This window comes from Cervus elaphus, chromosome 5, assembly GCF_910594005.1.
Source record: "Cervus elaphus chromosome 5, mCerEla1.1, whole genome shotgun sequence".
Lineage (NCBI taxonomy): Eukaryota > Metazoa > Chordata > Mammalia > Artiodactyla > Cervidae > Cervus > Cervus elaphus.
In genome coordinates this window covers 18,239,028-18,255,909 of record NC_057819.1, presented here as the reverse complement: position 1 = coordinate 18,255,909, position 16,882 = coordinate 18,239,028, and the positions used below count along the sequence as shown (strand labels likewise).

Here is a 16,882-nt window from a genome sequence, read left to right as displayed (position 1 = left end):
CAATCACTCTCCTTTTCATTTTTTTCTTCTTCACATTCCTTATCAGAGAGTTCCTTGTTTATAATTAGTCTTAAGGGCCCAGCAGATCAGCTCGATGAGACTAAGGTCCTTTTTGGCCTCCGCATTCCTATTCTTTCCCGTACCTGGCACCTACTCATAAATTTGTCTGAAGAATCATGTCAGGCTCTCCTACAAGGCAGTGAAATCTTTCAGGACTGGAATTGTCATATTCATCTTTTAAACCCCCGTGTCCAGAGGGGAAGGAAATGGAATCTGGCCGTTCACTTTTCCCCACAGGACACGCCAAACTCCCCATAGGCTAAATGAGGGAGCTATCGCGCAAGCAGGATGAGGGCAAATGAAAAGCTGTCTTATCTTTCCTCCTCTCACACGACAGTGACATTTCTAAAATCTAGCAACACTGAGAGATCAGGGTGTTTTTGCCCTTTGCATACTCAAGGGCCACAGAAAAAAGAAAAAGCAAGTTTCAGAAAAACATCTACTTCTGCTTTACTGACTATGCCAAAGCCTTTGACTGTGTGGATCACAACAAACTGTGGAAAATTCTTCAAGAGATGGGAATACCAGACCACCTGACCTGCCTCCTGAGAAACCTGTATGCAGGTCAGGAAGCAACAGTTAGAACTGGACATGAAACAACAGACTGGTTCCAAATAGGAAAAGGAGTACATCAAACTGCTTATTTATTGTCACCCTGCTTATTTAACTTATAGGCAGAGTACATCATGAGAAATGTTGGGCTGGAGGAAGCACAAGCTGGAATCAAGATTGCCGGGAGAAATATCAATAACCTCAGATATGCACATGACACCACCCTTATGGCAGAAAGTGAAGAAGAACTAAAGAATCTCTTGATGAAAGTGAAAGAGGAGGGTGAAAAAGTTGGGTTAAAGCTCAACATTCAGAAAACTATGATCATGGCATCTGGTCCTATCACTTCATGGCAAATAGATGGGAAAACAGTGGAAACAGTGACAACTTAATTTTTTTGGATTCCAAAATCATTGCAGATGGTGACTGTAGCCATGAAATTAAAAGACGCTTGCTCCTTGGAAGAAAAGTTATGATCAACCTAGACAGCATATTAAAAAGCAGAGACATTACTTTGCCAACAAAGGTCTGTCTAGTCAAGGCTATGGTTTTTCCAGTAGTCATGTATGGATGTGAGAGTTGGACTATAAAGAAAGCTGAGCGCCGAAGAACTGATGCTTTTGAACTGTGGTGTTGGAGAAGACTCTTGAGAGTCCCTTGGACTGCAAGGAGATCCAACCAGTCCATCCTAAAGATCAGTCCTGGGTGTTCACTGGAAGGACTGATGTTGAAGCTGAAACTCCAATACTTTAGTCACCCTGATGCAAAGAGCTGGAAAAGACCCTGATGGTGGGAAAGACTGAAGGCAGGAGGAGAAGCGGACGACAGAGGATGAGATGGTTGGATGGCATCACCGACTCAGGGGACATGAGTTGGAGTAAACTCCGGGAGGCCTGGCGTGCTGCAGTTCATGGGGTTGCAAAGAGTCGGATACAACTGAGTGAATGAACTGAACTGGGCCACAGAAAAAGCCCCTGAGAAGCCCAGTCTGTCCTCATGTTGTCTACTACTCATGTTCTCCTAAGTGCCCCTGTGAGAATTAGCTCACATCAGCAGATCATGGTGCAAATACCCAACTCTTGCCCCCAGCCTGGGCCCCTAGGCATATTGCTATCAGTTACCCCTGATAGCTACGGCTCCTCACACTTTACATCTTTAATGAAAATGGATCAAATTTGACACTGTAGGTGTACTTCTGCTATCTAGGCCCAAGAATGATTAAAAATTTAACCTGAGTTGCAGGTTTTCTACAAGGACTTAATCTGCATCAACAGGAAGATCCAACACCAGTGGAACCTGGACCTGCTGTGAGGATTAAATGAAAGAGATTCTGCTTTCCGTAGCAGGTTCTGGGTTATTAGTGGGTGCTGGAGAAGTATCTGTTGACTGATTAGCCATTCCCCAGTACCTATCACAAATGAACTTAGAAATACTGAAAATAAACAACTCAATGTGGCAAGAAGGTAAAAAGAAAAAATTATGTTTTTTGCATTTTTGTGTGCATTTGTTATTAAAGGAAAGTATACATTTTTAAAGTGCTCAGAGACTATAAACCACATTTTAAAAAACAAAGTCACTGCCTACATTTTGCCTGCATTTTGACACTTGGGGAAATTTACTCATTCAAAAATTTGCCTTAGTTGAGTATTTCAAATTCTGATTGGAAAACAAGAGTGTGATGAAAAGTTAGTGCTATTTTTCTTTTATTTATATATATCTTAAGACACAGTTACTTTTTTCATTTTTTAATTACACAAATAATACATTTTCAGTGTATGAAAACTAGAAGCTACTGATAAGCAATGGTCTTATCTCTATCCTTCCAGATTTTATTTCTTTGGACACATAATGTATATTTTGTTACAATAATTCCTGTCCCTCCAAAAAAAGCTTCAAAAATAACAAAGATCAACAGTGAAACTAAAAGTAGACTGGTCTTAACTGTACCCCAGGTCCTAATTTATATTATATATACAAATCTATGTACATTCAACTTCGACTTTTAAAATCTAAATTGATGCTGTTAAAATAATACCAAACAATGCCACTTTAAACAGAAGCACTTTCAGAATACCTAAGAACTTGATTCAGGCACGTTGATGATTGCTGATAAAGAGTCAAGTTTTTTTTTTTTTTCATTAAGTAAGTAGCTTTCTCTAGCATTCCATCTTTCAAGAGAAGAAGGTTCTGCCAGTTCAGCCACAAGCTCCTCACATATATAGTTATTTTTTAATAAACTCTTCATTCATTCTGGTGTTCTTGAAAATATTCGTCAAACATAGAAGACGACTCATCTTCATGTTCCTGACACCAAGGAAACACAAGATAGAAAATATATTTATTTCAGAACCTCCCTGATGGTCCGGTGGCTAAGAATCTGCACTCCAAATGCAGGGGCCCAGGTTTGATCCTTGATCAGGGAACTAGATACCACACGCTGCAACTAAGAGTTCATATGCCACAACTAAAAACAATCCCGCATGCAGCACAGCCAAATAAATAAAATGTAAGAAAAAGAAGAAAATATACTCATGTCCCCTCAGTTATACCTAATATGTGCTTACTATTTTTAGGCAATGCTCTATAAAGAGCTAAGGCCCAGCACCAGCTCCAGGTGTTGTTCACAGTAATCAATAATAACAAAAAGAATGATGGATAGAATGTTTCCAGATATGTGATAAATTAAAAGGCTTTTGGGGAGTCCCTGGTGGCTCAGACAGTAAAGAATCCTCCTGGAATGCAGAAGACCTGGGTTCAATCCCTGGGATGGGAAGATTCCTTGGAGGAGGGCACGGCAACCCACTTTAGTATTCTGGCCTGGAGACTCCCATGGACAGAGGAACCTGGCAGGGTCGCAGAGAGTTGGACCCAACTGAGCAATTAAGCATAGCATAGCAAAAGGTTTCTGTCCCATTAGAAGTAAACTCTTACTTGAATTTACATTCACATCAATTCTCAGCTAATGCGTTGGGAGAGGGCCCCACTGACATTTGTGAAGGCAGCCCAAGGCCAGTTGAATTTCACCTCCTCTTTGCATATATGCCCAAGCTCTGAGTACAAAGAATTTAACTCAGTAATATGTACTAACTCAATGAAAGGCAAAGTAAAACTGGTATTGCTTGTTTAGCACAGGTATCAACTTCAAAGATTACCTGGAACAGTCTAGCTTACTGCCACCATGAAGACAAAATTTAGAGTTGCTGGGATTATGCAGGAGGCCAGAGTGCTGGTAAACACTTTTACATATAGGCAGTAACACCCCAAACCAGAAATTACCTTTGGTTCTTTAAATTCCAAGTCTTCTCCATACTGGATGGCAAAATCAATATGCTGTAATACAATGTTCATGCTTTCTTCATCTGACTGATCATAAGGCAAAAATCGAACCATGCTGTAGTCATCAATCTACAAGTTGAGGATTTCAGAAAAGGTCATTCTGAGGTATAAAATACTTAATTTTCAAATTATATTAGAGTTTTATAACCATTTACAACTTCTGATTAAAATCAGCTGTGTGTGTGCTGTGGGGAGGAGGGACAGACAGAGACAAAATAACAGCAAATCAATACTGATTTTTCTGACCTCTGACCAACTACAACACTTAACTAGACATTGTTTCATAGGCATTTACCTGAATTAAAAAACCACTGGAAATTTCCTAAGGGCAAAGACAGTTCTGAACTCCCAAAACAGCTTGGAGTAATAGGTATGTCAGTTAGTTCAGTTCAGTCGTGTCCGACTCTTTGCAACCCCATGAACTGCAGCACGCCAGGCCTCCCTGTCCATCACCAACTCCTGGAGTTCACCCAAACCCATGTCCATTGTGTCGGTGATGCCATCCAACCATCTCATCCTCTGTCGTCCCCTTCTCCTCTGGCCCTCAATCTTTCCCAGCATCAGGGTCTTTTCAAATGAGTCAGCTCTCTGCATCAGGTGGCTGAAGTATTGGAGTTTCAGCTTCAACATGAGTCCTTCCAGTGAACACTCAGGACTGATCTCCTTTAGGATGGACTGGTTGGATCTCCGTGCAGCCCAAGGGACTCTCAAGAGTTTTCTCCAACACCACAGTGCAAAAGCATCAATTCTTCGGCCCTCAGCTTTCTTTACAGTCCAACTCTCATATCCATACACGACAACTGAAAAAACCATAGCCTTGACTAGATGGACCTTTGTTGGCAAAGTAATGTCTCTGCTTTTTAATATGCTGTCTAGGTTGGTGATAACTTTCCTTCCAAGGAGTAAGCGTCTTTTAATTTCCTGGCTGCAATCGCCATCCACAGTGATTTTGGGGCCCAGAAAAATAAAATCAGCCACTGTTTCCACTGTTTCCCCACCTATTTGCCATGAACTGATGGGACTGGATGCCATGATCTTAGTTTTCTGAATGTTGAATTTTAAGCCAACTTTTTCACTCTCCTCTTTCACTTTCATCAAGAGGCTCTTTAGTTCTTCTTTGCTTTCTGCCATAAGGGTGGTGTCATCTGCATATCTGAGGTTATTGATATTTCTCCCGGCAATCTTGATTCCAGCTTGTGCTTCCTCCAGCCCAACATTTCTCATGATGTACTCTGCCTATAAGTTAAATAAGCAGGGTGATAATACATAAGCAGCTTTGATGTACTCCTTTCCTATTTGGAACCAGTCTGTTGTTCCATGTCCAGTTCTAACTGTTGCTTCCTGACCTGCATACAGGTTTCTCAGGAGGCAGGTCAGGTGGTCTGGTATTCCCATCTCTTGAAGAATTTTCCACAGTTTGTTGTGATCCACACAGTCAAAGGCTTTGGCATAGTCAATAAAGCAGAAATAGATGTTTTTCTGGAACTCTCTTGCTTTCTTGATGATCCAGCGGATGTTGGCAATTTGATCTCTGGTTCCTCTGCCTTTTCTAAAACCAGCTTGAACATCTGGAATTTCATGGTTCACGTATTGCTGAAGCCTGGCTTGGAGAATTTTAAGCATTACTTTACTAGCGTGTGAGATGAGTGCAATTGCGCAGTAGTTTGAGCATTCTTGGGCATTTCCTTTCTTTGGGATTGGAATGAAAACTGACCTTTTAATTTACTGGCTATTGCCAATGATTGCTTCTAAATTCAACTGCTGACCAGCCAGTCCACAGACTCCCACCCTCACCCCTTTGCAAGGAAATAGGGTTGGACTGTGCTTTCCAAAATGGTGGACACTGAAGCGATGCTGATAAACACCTGACAAGGCCATAAAAAACAAAACTCAACAACTTCAAAAGCTTACCAGTCCACATATAGCGTTAGTCAATTTTTTGAATTTTTTGCTTCTTAAGTCACTTGTAGAGTCATCTAATAAAGAATACATGTCTGGATCTAGAAACCTTTAAAAGTGAAAAAGAAGATAAATAAAAGTAAGAATAAATTAGGAAACGAGTTTTATAGTTTCACATCTAAATGAAGCTTAGAGGGTTCATCTCAGCAATGGAGATATGATGATGACGGAAATGAACTCACTTCTCAATTTCCTTTTTAGCTTTCTTACTCAGCAGATCCATTTTCGTCATGATGTTAACTTGAGGAATTTCTAGAGAGATCATAGCACTCAGGGCTGCCAAAATGCCAGAAATAAACTGAAGGAGGAAACAGAAAAGGGAAGATGAGTTAACTTTGTATGAACAAAGTTCCCTGGTCTCTGCACAAAGCAGAGGTTCCTGCTCCTCTCTGAGCAAAACTGGCCTAAGTAAAAGCAGGGCTAATTCTAAAGAAAGGACAGTTCACTAAACAGATGGCTGACTCCTGGTTTCCCAGGGTGAGGATGAGATGGGAAAATGTAGATATAAACAACATTGATCACAAATCTCAATTTAGATGATATCTTTAAGCATTCCCATAAAATATTCCTTAGGGGCTACTAATGAGAAGTAAAGTTTGCTTTAGATAGTTCATAAACTAGACAAACCATTATCAGAAAAACAGATGTATATATGCACACATCTGCCTAATTTTTCTTCAGAAGTAGTACTCCCAAATCTGTATAGTATAATTTACCATATAAATTTAAAAAATACATGATTATAGCAACCTCCTTGGCGGTCCAATGGTTAAGACTCAGTGCTTCCACTTCAGGAGGCACAGTTCAATCCCCAGTCAGGGAACTAAGATCCTGCATGCCGCAAAGCATGGCCCCCCCAAAAAAAAAACTTATTATAATGATTTAGTAGTAAGGGATATTAAATAACTTTGGAGTATAGTTTGGGAAATATCCAGAATCAAAAAACAATTAAAGGAGATTGCCATCTGCCTGTACCCATGACTAAAGAATTGACAACAGATATATTCTCAAACCTTGAACGACTCCACCATGAACTGAGAATCAACAAGAAAAACTCCACAGACTCGAAACTCCCACTGTTCCAGCTGCTGGACCAGCTGTTTCATCACAGGCAGGTGAGTATACAACTCGATCTGACCTACATGGAGAACATTATGAGTCTGTTACAATCAGGACACAAGATAAATTATCAAATTACAGAAAAAAATTTTGCCGTAAGACAACTGAGGGGAAAAAAAAGGAAGTCAACCTCTGGTGGTAATTTGTTCAACTTTTAAGGGGTCTTACAGACTCTTAAAGCAATCACAATACCAGGAGAATCCCAAGGAAACTATTCAGTTTTATATAGAAAGTGAGGTTCTTCACACTTCTGTTTTAGCTAATCAAAAGCAAGTACTATGAAGGTGTGTTAGGTTTGGGAACATTCATCAAGTTGTACACTTATGACATCTGCACTTTTCTGTGGGTGTGTGTGTTCAATTAAAAACAAAGGGGAAACCAACACAATATTGTAAAGCAATTTCCCAATTAAAGATAAACTAAAAAAAAAAGGGAAAAATATGAGAGTCACAAATGATCAAAACTAGGTTAGGCTCAAGTCTAAAATTCATTTAGCTTGAAAAGCTGGTGTGATCATTTGTCCCCTACCAGTCTCACCTCAGGACACTTCCCTTTGTTTACTGGGCGCCTCAGACCCACCTGGCTCCTTTCTGCCTCAAGGCCTTCAGCCCATGCTTTCTGCCTGGAGCACAGTCTCCCTCGCCTCACCCTATGGCCTGGCTCACATGCTACTTGGTCAGAAACCTTCCACCTCCCTGCTGCATAATGGTCGGTGCTACTCCTGTGAGGAGCCTGTCACAAATACTAAATTATCATTTGGGTGATTTCTGATTCATACTGCCTAGCATTCCCACTTTCCTATGAGCTCCATGAGGGCAGAGACCATGGCTACTTTGCTCTTTAGGTATTTCCAGTGAACAAAATTAGCACTCAGCAAACTTGGTGAATGAACAAGAGACGATCAATGAGAGAATGGTACCTTACAGCAGCAGGGTTTAGAGCTACAAATGCTAACTTCACTGTCTCCACTGAGGACTGAAAGAGCATGATCTCAAGGAAAATGACACATTCAAATTGCTGACTTACCTGGACAATCAAAAAGGATGTAGTCATCCTCTACATGGCCAAGACAGTTCTCTAGCCAGTCAAAATTATTGGCAAAGTACTCCATGCAAAATACCAATCCTCCATTGGGACCAAAATGCAGAGTATTGTCCTCCATCACGTCATCCACCTCAATCAGTTCCCGGATGTCTGAAAACAACAGACAGGCCCAGAACACAAGAGCATCATCCTCATTGGTGATAATTAACAATTATATAACAACTCACATGTATGAAATGATTTCTGTCCATGGCCATTCACTGTAGTGTCCATGGAAACATTAAATACATTTTTGTATAGCCAATAGAATCCTGTGCAGCCACAAAAAGAAGTTCTTTAAGTACTGATGTGATATAATCTCCCAGGTATACTGTTAAGTGAAAAGTGCAAAACTTTGTGTTAGAATGCCATCATTTGTGTTAAAAAAAAAAAGACAAAAATTTACTACATATACATATATATACATTTTATTTTACATGCATAGACTATGGAAAGATACCCCAGAAATTAGCAACACTGGCTGCCTCAAAGGAGGGAAGCCACCTTCCAGGACCCAGAGCTAGGAGGAAGACATTTTCCTGCATACTTACTCCTTGTACCTTTTGCAGTTTGAACAATGTGAATATACACTACCTATTCTTAAACTTATGGACAGAGGTTCGTGACATTGTATAGGAGGCAGTGATCAAGACTATCCCCCCCCCAAAAAAATGCAAAAAGGCAAAATGGTTGTCTGAGGAGGCCTTACAAACAGTTGAGAAAAGAAGAGAAGCAAAAGGCAATGAAGAAAAGGAAAGATATACCCATCTGAATGCAAAGTTGCAAAGAATAGCAAGGAGATCAACACAAAGAAATAGAGGAAAACAATAGAATAGGAAAGACTAGAGATCTCTTCAAGAAAATTAGAGACACCAAGGAAACATTTCATGCAAAGATGGGCACAATAAAGGACAGTAATGGTATGGACCTAACAGAAGCAGAAGATATTAAGAAAAGATGGCAAGAATACACAGAAGAACTATACAAAAAAAGATCTTAATGACCCAGATAACCACAATGGTGTGATCACTCATCGAGAGTCAGATATCCTGGAGTGAGAAGTCAAGTGGGCCTTAGGAAGCATCACTACGAACAAAGCTAGTAGAGGTAATGGAATTCCAGCTAAAAGAAGTCCTAAAAGATTATGCTGTGAAAGTGCTGCACTCAATATGCCAGCAAATTTGGAAAACTCAGCAGTGGCCACAGGACTGGAAAAGGTCAGTTTTCATTCCAATCCCAAAGAAAGGAAATGCCCAAGAATGCTCAAACTACCGCACAATTGCACTCATCTCACATGCTAGTAAAGTAATGCTCAAAATTCTCCAAGCCAGGCTTCAACAGTACGTGAACCGTGAACATCCAGATGTTCAAGCTGGTTTTAGAAAAGGCAGAGGAACCAGAGATCAAATTGCCAACATCCACTGAAAAAGTAAGAGAGTTCCAGAAAAACATCTACTTTTGCTTTATTGATTATGCCAAAACCTTTGACTGTGTGAATCACAACAAACTGTGGAAAATTCTTAAAGAGATGGGAACACCAGACCACCTTACTTGCCTCCTGAGAAATCTGTATGCAGGTCAAGAAGCAACACTTAGAACCGTATATGGAACAAGGGACTGGTTCCAAATTGGGAAAGAAGTACATCAAGGCTGTATACTGTCACCCTGCTTATTTAATGTATATGCAGCGTACAGCATGCAAAATGTCAGGCTGGATGAAGCAAAAGCTGGAATCAAGAGTGCCAGGAGAAATATCAGTAACCTCAGATATGCAGATGACACCACCCTTATGGCAGAAAGTGAAGAGGAACTGAAGAGCCTCTTGATGAAAGTGAAAGAGGAGAGTGAAAAAATTGGCTTAAATTTCAACATTCAGAAAACTAAGATCATGGCATCTGGTCCCATCATTTGGCAAATAGATGGGGAAACAATGGAAACAGTGACAGACTTTATTTTCTAGGGCTCCAAAATCACTGAAGATGGTGACTGCAGCCATGAAATTAAAAAACACTTGCTCTTTGGAAGAAAAGCTATGACCAACCTAGACAGCATATTAAACAGCAGAGACATTACTTTGCTAACAAAAATCCGTCTAGTCAAGGCTATGGTTTTTCCAGTAGTCATGTATGGATGTGAAAGCTGAACCATAAAGTAAGCTGAGCACCGAACAATTGATGCTTTTGAACTCTGGTGTTGGAGAAGACTCTTGAGAGTCCCTTGGGCTGCAAGGAGATCAAACCAGTCAATCCTAAAGGAAATCAGTCCTGAATATTCATTGGAAGGACTGGTGCTGAAGCAGAAACTCCAATTGTTTGGCCACCTCAGGGGAAGAACTGACTCACTGGAAAAGATCCTGATGCTGGGAAAGTTTGAAGGCAGGAGGAGAAGGGGATGACAGGATGAGATGGTTGGATGGCATCACCGACTCAATGGACATGAGTTTGAGCAAGCTCCGGGAGTTGGTGATAGACAGGGAGGCCTGGTGTGCTTCAGTCCATGAGGTTGCAAAGAGTCGGATACGACTGAGCAACAGAACTGAATTGAACTGATAAACAAGTAAAACAAAATCAAACCAAGAAAACCAATTCCATTTCTTAATTTGATGGCCTGGGGTTTCCCTGGTGAAGCAATAGCTAAGAATCCACCTGCCAATGTAGTGGACACGAGTTTGATTCCCTGCTCCAGGAAGATCCCACATGGAGCAACTACTGAGTCCAGACAGCCAAAGCCTGTGCTCCACAACAAAGAAACCACCACAATGAGAAGCCCAAGCACCACAATGAAGAGTAGCCCCAACTCGCCACAACTAGAGAAACCTCTCACAAAGCAACAAAGATCCAACGCAACCAAAATAAACATCATTAAATATATATATATAAGATGATCCTACACTGACTTGTCTTCCTCCCCAGTAAACAGGATCATGCACTCAACAGCTCAAGAAACCTAACAATGTCAGAATGTCAGAAACCTGACAATGACTCTTGAACCCTCCCTTTCCTCCAACCGTTTTAGTTCAATCTCCCACAAAATACTGCTAATTCTATTTGCAAAATATATACCTGTCTGCACCTTTGTATCTCCAAATTGACCACCCCAGTCCCCCTTTTACTCTTGACTCTCTAGAGTCCATTTTTCATCTGAGAGCCAGAGATATTTTTAAAAACATAAATCAGATGTCAGTCCTCTCCCCTGCTGGAAACCTTCTAATGGCATTTCACAGTTGAAAGGTGCTATGAGTTGAGGGGGTTTTTTTGGTTTGCTTTTTTTTTTGCTCTGCTGCACGCAGTCTGCAGGGGGTCTAATCCATGCCCCTTGCAATGGCAATATGGAGTCCTACCCACTGGACTGTCAGGGAATTCCCTTATGAGTATTTGTGTCCCTCTAAAACTCATGCTGAAAACCTAATGCCCAGGGTGATGATATTAATTGGTGGGACTTCAGGAAGGTGAATGGGATCAATGCTCTCATAAAAGAGGTCCCAAGAGAGCCCTCACCCACTTCCATCATATGAGGACACAGTGAGAAGTCGTCAGTCTACAAGTAGGAAGAGGGCCTTCACCAGAACCTGACCATGCTGGCAGCGCCCTAATCTCGGGCTTCCAGCCCCCAGAACTGTGAGAAATCCATTTCTGTTGTTTAGAAGCCACCCAGTCTGTAGTATTTTGTTACAGCAGCCCAAACAGACTAACAGGGTGAAAAAACAGGATAAAAACCATACTCCTTCTGTCCTACTAGCTGCTACCCATCTCTTTCTTTCACTTCTTATGCCCCAGCTCATCAACACCTTTGCTTTTTCTGGAACACACCAAACCCTTTCCCATCTCCTGGCTATATACTGACCTTGATGTTCCTTCATCTTGGAAAGTCTTTCGCCAGCTTGGTGAGCATGTTACCATCTTCAGGTCTAGGCCCTAATAGCCCCTCCTCAGAGGTGTCGTCCCTGACTATGCTACCTAAAGCACTCTTCCCTAGTTATTTCTTTACTTATAGCAGCACTTATCACAATCTGCAACCGATTTTATCATTTTGCTTATTTCCCTTGCTAAAAGGCCCACAAAGGCAGGGATAGTATCTGTGTTGTTCTCTGCTATGACCCTGGTGTCCAGCATAAAGCAAGTGCTCAGTAGACATCTGAATAAATTAAAAGATTAAAAACAAAACAACATACTTAAAGTTGCTCACTTATAGTATAGTATGATCAGCAGTAAAACAGATTTACCAAACAGGAGCAAACATAAAAGAAACAGAAGGGAAGGGTGGTGGGGTGGGGGGGTCTACTCACTTTTCATTCCTACATCAGAGACTAAGAAAGGATACTCTCACACACATCAACATGAGCTGATGCCACCACATGACATTCAGCCTCATGTTTTTCACCATGAAACCAGGGAACCACACTGCATTAATTTTCAGCTTTTGTGTGCAGCAGCCAGCACTCACTGCCTCCCCACTTTCCTATTTTTCCTGAAGGAGGGGGAAGGCTCTGCTCAGGACTTACCAGCCATCACGGAGTAGTTGAAATGTTCTGCTGCAGGATCTAGGTTCACAACTTGGACAGACCGATTGAGGGCTTCGCAGTGCTGCACCATGGTGGCGCAGTAAGTGCTCTGTAAGGTCACAAGGCACAAGGGGTTAGAGCAACACTGGTATACTGCTTACCCGACACCTCCAGAAGGACTCTCCACCCACCCTGGGCAGTGTCTACTAAGGCCAAAACTCTTCCTTCATTGACCAAGAAGCTAAAAGGCGTTAGGCTGGGAGTCAGGACACCTGACTGGGCTGTGGATCCAGACCTGGCTCGGACTCATGGGGAAGTCGCTTTTGCATTCTCTCCCTAAATTTTCTTGTCTCTAAATGTGATGGCTTCCATGATCACTAAGGCTCCTTACTGCTCTAATCTGCAACAAGCAGAATTTAAAGGGAAGATTTCTAATTACACTGTGCAGCATCTAACACATGATGTCTCCACTAGGATTGGTACAGTCCAAACAAAGCTTTAGGTAGGCTGGTTAGGGGTGACGTCTCTGAGAAGAGAGTATCTGAGCTGAGGGACAGCAATATGCATTCCAGGCCAGTGGAATAACAACCCAAGATGAGAGAACATTAGGCCAATAAACAGCCTGGCAATTCACTATCAGTTTACACCTTCTGGTTTACAGAATTCTTCATCCCTCATATACTACATTAAGGCTACTTGTCTGTCTCTCCCACCCTCTATTAAAAGGCAGGGATGTGTCAGGAATTCCCTGGCAATCTAGTGGTTAGGACTCGGTGCTTTCACCACTGGGGCAGGGTTTGATCCCTTGGTCTGGGAACTAAGATCCTGCAAGCTGCCTGACATGCTCAATAAATAAAGAAAGGCAGGGATATGTCTTATTCAGTTTTATAAGCATAGGGGCCATAACATACTTCCCAGGTAGCTCAGTGGTAAAGAATCTGCCTGCCAATGCAGGAGATGTGGGTTCAATCAATGGGTCTGGAAAATCCCCTGGAGAAGGAAATGGCAACCCGCTCCAGTATTCTTGCCTGAAAAATCCCAGGGAGAGAGGAGCCTGGGGGGCTATGACCCATGGAGTTTCAAAGAACTGGACATGACTGAGCAACTGAGATGCACGCAGGAGATATAACAGTACCTGGTACATATAAGCACTTGATAATTATTTCTAATTGATTAATGTTTGAATAAACTCCATCAGGGCAGAGGATTTTTGTGCGTGTATTTTAGTCATTACACAATCCCGCAGAGTATTTCTGATAGTAGGCATCAAAAGTTTATAGAAAGATACTTATTTAACACAGTGTGAAAGTTAATCTAGAATATAAAAATAACCTCTATCACACTTTTATCTTTCTCCTCAGTGAGTTGACACACACTGTTCTCTCTGCCTAGGAAGCCGTCTCTATATATCACATTGCATTTTAATTGACTAGTCACCTATAAGTGTGATAGTAGTCTACTATTCACTCCAGTATTCTTGCCTGGAGAATTCCATGGACAGAGAAGCCTGGTGAGCTATCATCCATGGGGTCGCAAAGAGTCGGACACGACTGAGCAACTAACACACACACACACATCTCAAATAAGACTACTGGCTCCAGAAAAGCAAGGGTCATACCATAGTCACATGTGTATCTCCTGCATCCAGAACAGGCCAAGAATCAGAGGAACCAGTTTGTCAACTTAAAAACTGAAGTCACACAACACTTTCACAGACTCCAGTGTTTCCCACACTCCTGTTATTTGATCAATATCATCACAATTTCTACCATATTTAAGAGCCTCTAATAGGATTTCCTTAATAGCTGCTTACAAGAAAAAATTATATCTCTAACCAGAAAAGCAGCTGTGCTTATCATAACGTGAAGATAACCATATAAAATAACACAACTTTAAAACTCTTTTAGTTCTAGGTAAATATAATTGCCTGTCAAAAGCTCTGAGTCTAAGATCTGCTCTCCAAAAAGTAGAATTAAAGAAGTGTTGAAGACACAAAGAAAGGTAATGCCAAAGAATGCTCAAACTACCGCACAATTACACTCATCTCACACGCTAGTAATGTTCAAAATTCTCCAAGCCAGGCTTCAGCAATATGTGAACCGTGAACTTCCAGATGTTCAAGCTGGTTTTAGAAAAGGCAGAGGAACCAGAGATCAAATTGCCAACATCCGCTGGATCATCGAAAAAGCAAGAGTTCCAGAAAAACATCCATTTCTGCTTTATTGAGTATGCCAAAGCCTTTGACTGTGTGGATCACAACAAACTGTGGAAAATTCTTCAAGAGATGGGAATACCAGACCACCTGACCTGCCTCCTGAGAAGCCTGTATACAGGTCAGGAAGCAACAGTTAGAACTGGACATGGAACAACAGACTGGTTCCAAATAGGAAAAGGAGTACATCAAAGCTGCTTATTTATTGTCACCCTGCTTATTTAACTTATATGCAGAGCACATCATGAGAAATGTTGGGCTGGAGGAAGCACAAGCTGGAATCAAGATTGCCAGGAGAAATTATCAATAACCTCAGATATGCAGATGACACCACCCTTATGGCAGAAAGCAAAGAACTAAAGAGCCTCTTGATGAAAGTGAAAGAGGAGAGTGAAAAAGTTGGCTTAAAATTCAACATTCAGAAAACTAAGATCATGGCATCCAGTCCCATCAGTTCATGGCAAATAGGTGGGGAAACAGTGGAAACAGTGGCTGATTTTATTTTTCTGGGCCCCAAAATCACTGTGGATGGCGATTGCAGCCAGGAAATTAAAAGACGCTTACTCCTTGGAAGGAAAGTTATCACCAACCTAGGCAGCATATTAAAAAGCAGAGACATTACTTTGCCAACAAAGGTCCATCTAGTCAAGGCTATGGTTTTTCCAGTAGTCATGTATGGATATGAGAGTTGGACTGTAAAGAAAGCTGAGTGCCGAAGAATTGATGCTTTTGAACTGTGGTGTTGGAGAAAACTCTTGAGAGTCCCTTGGGCTGCAAGGAGATCCAACCAGTCCATCCTAAAGGAGATCAGTCCTGAGTGTTCATTGGAAGGACTGATGTTGAAGCTGAATCTCCAATACTTCAGCCACCTGATGCGGAGAGCTGACTCATTTGAAAAGACCCTGATGCTGGGAAAGATTGAGGGCCAGAGGAGAAGGGGACGACAGAGGATGAGATGGTTGGATGGCATCACCGACACAATGGACATGGGTTTGGGTGCACTCCAGGAGTTGGTGATGGACAGGGAGGCCTGGCGTGCTGAGGTTAATGGGGTCGCGAAGAGTCCGACACGACGGAGCGACTGAACTGAACTGAACAGAACTGAAGACACACTAGCACCAAACTGATGATTTCATCTCAATGCAAACTGAAAAAAAACTGAAAAGGGAGCGACTCTCAATATATGATTCAATGTTCATTAATGTCAGGCCCATGTATTTCCTAAGTACACCGCAAGTCCACGTCTCAAGCTTTGAGAAACAATGATTAATGAGAACCCACCTTAAATTAGCCTCCTGGGTTAAAGACAAGGGCAGATTCTGGAGTTACACAAAACTGGATTCAAATTCCAGCCGTCACTTACTAACTGTGCGATCTTGAGCAAAAACTTAAGTCTCCTTTTCCTTACCGGCAAAGTAGGAGTAACAGGACTCAACTCACGGGTTTGTTGTGCAATAAGTTTAAGCGCAGTATCTGGGGCTTAATTATGCAATAAAAACTAGCCACTATCACTAATTTCCTCTCAAAATAACAACAAAAAGGACAGTGAAGCCCAGGCTGAAGAACCAAGCTGCCCAGGTCTCAGGGTCCCCAATACAACCGCCAGCCCTTCCCTCAGGACCCGAACCTCCCTACCTCCCACAAACTCCGACATTTCCCTCCTTCGCCCGCCAAATCCTCACCTTCCCGCTGCCGGCGGGGCCCATAACCAGCTGAGCGTACCGAGGCATGGTAGCTCCCCCGGTTCCTGACGCCTCCAGTCGCACAGACTTAGAATCTGACCACCACGCTCCCTTCAGCCTTCGCGCGACGCCCACTAAGTTCCGGTAACACGACGTAGAAACCAATCGCGATCCAAATTCCTTGGCGTCTTCTGTTCTGCCACGCCTCCGACTACGGAGCGTCCCGAAGGCCAAATCCCAGGAGAAACGCGTTTTGCCAAAAGTCCCGGGATATTTTGCGCGTGCGCAGAAGTAGTTGGCGGAAATCAACCGTTGGGATTCTGGCAAGGTCTGGTTACCTTGGTGATAACGGACAACCGACAACGCTCCGCATCCCTC

General features: G+C 42.1%; 1 protein-coding gene across 2 annotated transcripts; it reads right to left on the bottom strand.

The window, feature by feature from the left end:
• Positions 1-2,298: 2,298 nt before the first annotated feature.
• GPN3 (GPN-loop GTPase 3) lies at positions 2,299-16,661 on the bottom strand. 2 transcript variants are annotated; one of them, XM_043901868.1, is made up of 8 exons: positions 16,505-16,661; positions 12,611-12,719; positions 8,053-8,220; positions 6,921-7,045; positions 6,090-6,205; positions 5,860-5,956; positions 3,889-4,017; positions 2,299-2,916 (listed from the first exon to the last, which is right to left on the bottom strand). In XM_043901868.1, exons 1-8 carry the CDS (start codon positions 16,550-16,552, stop codon positions 2,854-2,856), a joined length of 855 nt encoding a protein of 284 aa, XP_043757803.1. In that variant the 5' UTR covers positions 16,553-16,661; the 3' UTR covers positions 2,299-2,853. The 2 variants fall into 2 exon arrangements, with proteins under 2 accessions (XP_043757803.1, XP_043757806.1); XM_043901871.1 differs by having other exon boundaries at positions 16,545-16,659.
• Positions 16,662-16,882: the final 221 nt, after the last annotated feature.

What these genes read in the sequence shown, in the direction of transcription:
- GPN3 (XM_043901868.1), bottom strand. Translation starts at nt 16,552, where the DNA reads ATGCCTCGGTACGCTCAGCTGGTTATGGGCCCCGCCGGCAGCGGGAAG. An exon ending in TCATGGTGGAGTCGTTCAAG is followed by an intron (nt 6,206 to 6,920) that starts GTTTGAGAATAT and finishes TTCCTCCTTCAG; the next exon opens with TTTATTTCTGGCATTTTGGC. An exon ending in TGGAATTTAAAGAACCAAAG is followed by an intron (nt 2,917 to 3,888) that starts GTAATTTCTGGT and finishes CCTTGGTGTCAG; the next exon opens with GAACATGAAGATGAGTCGTC.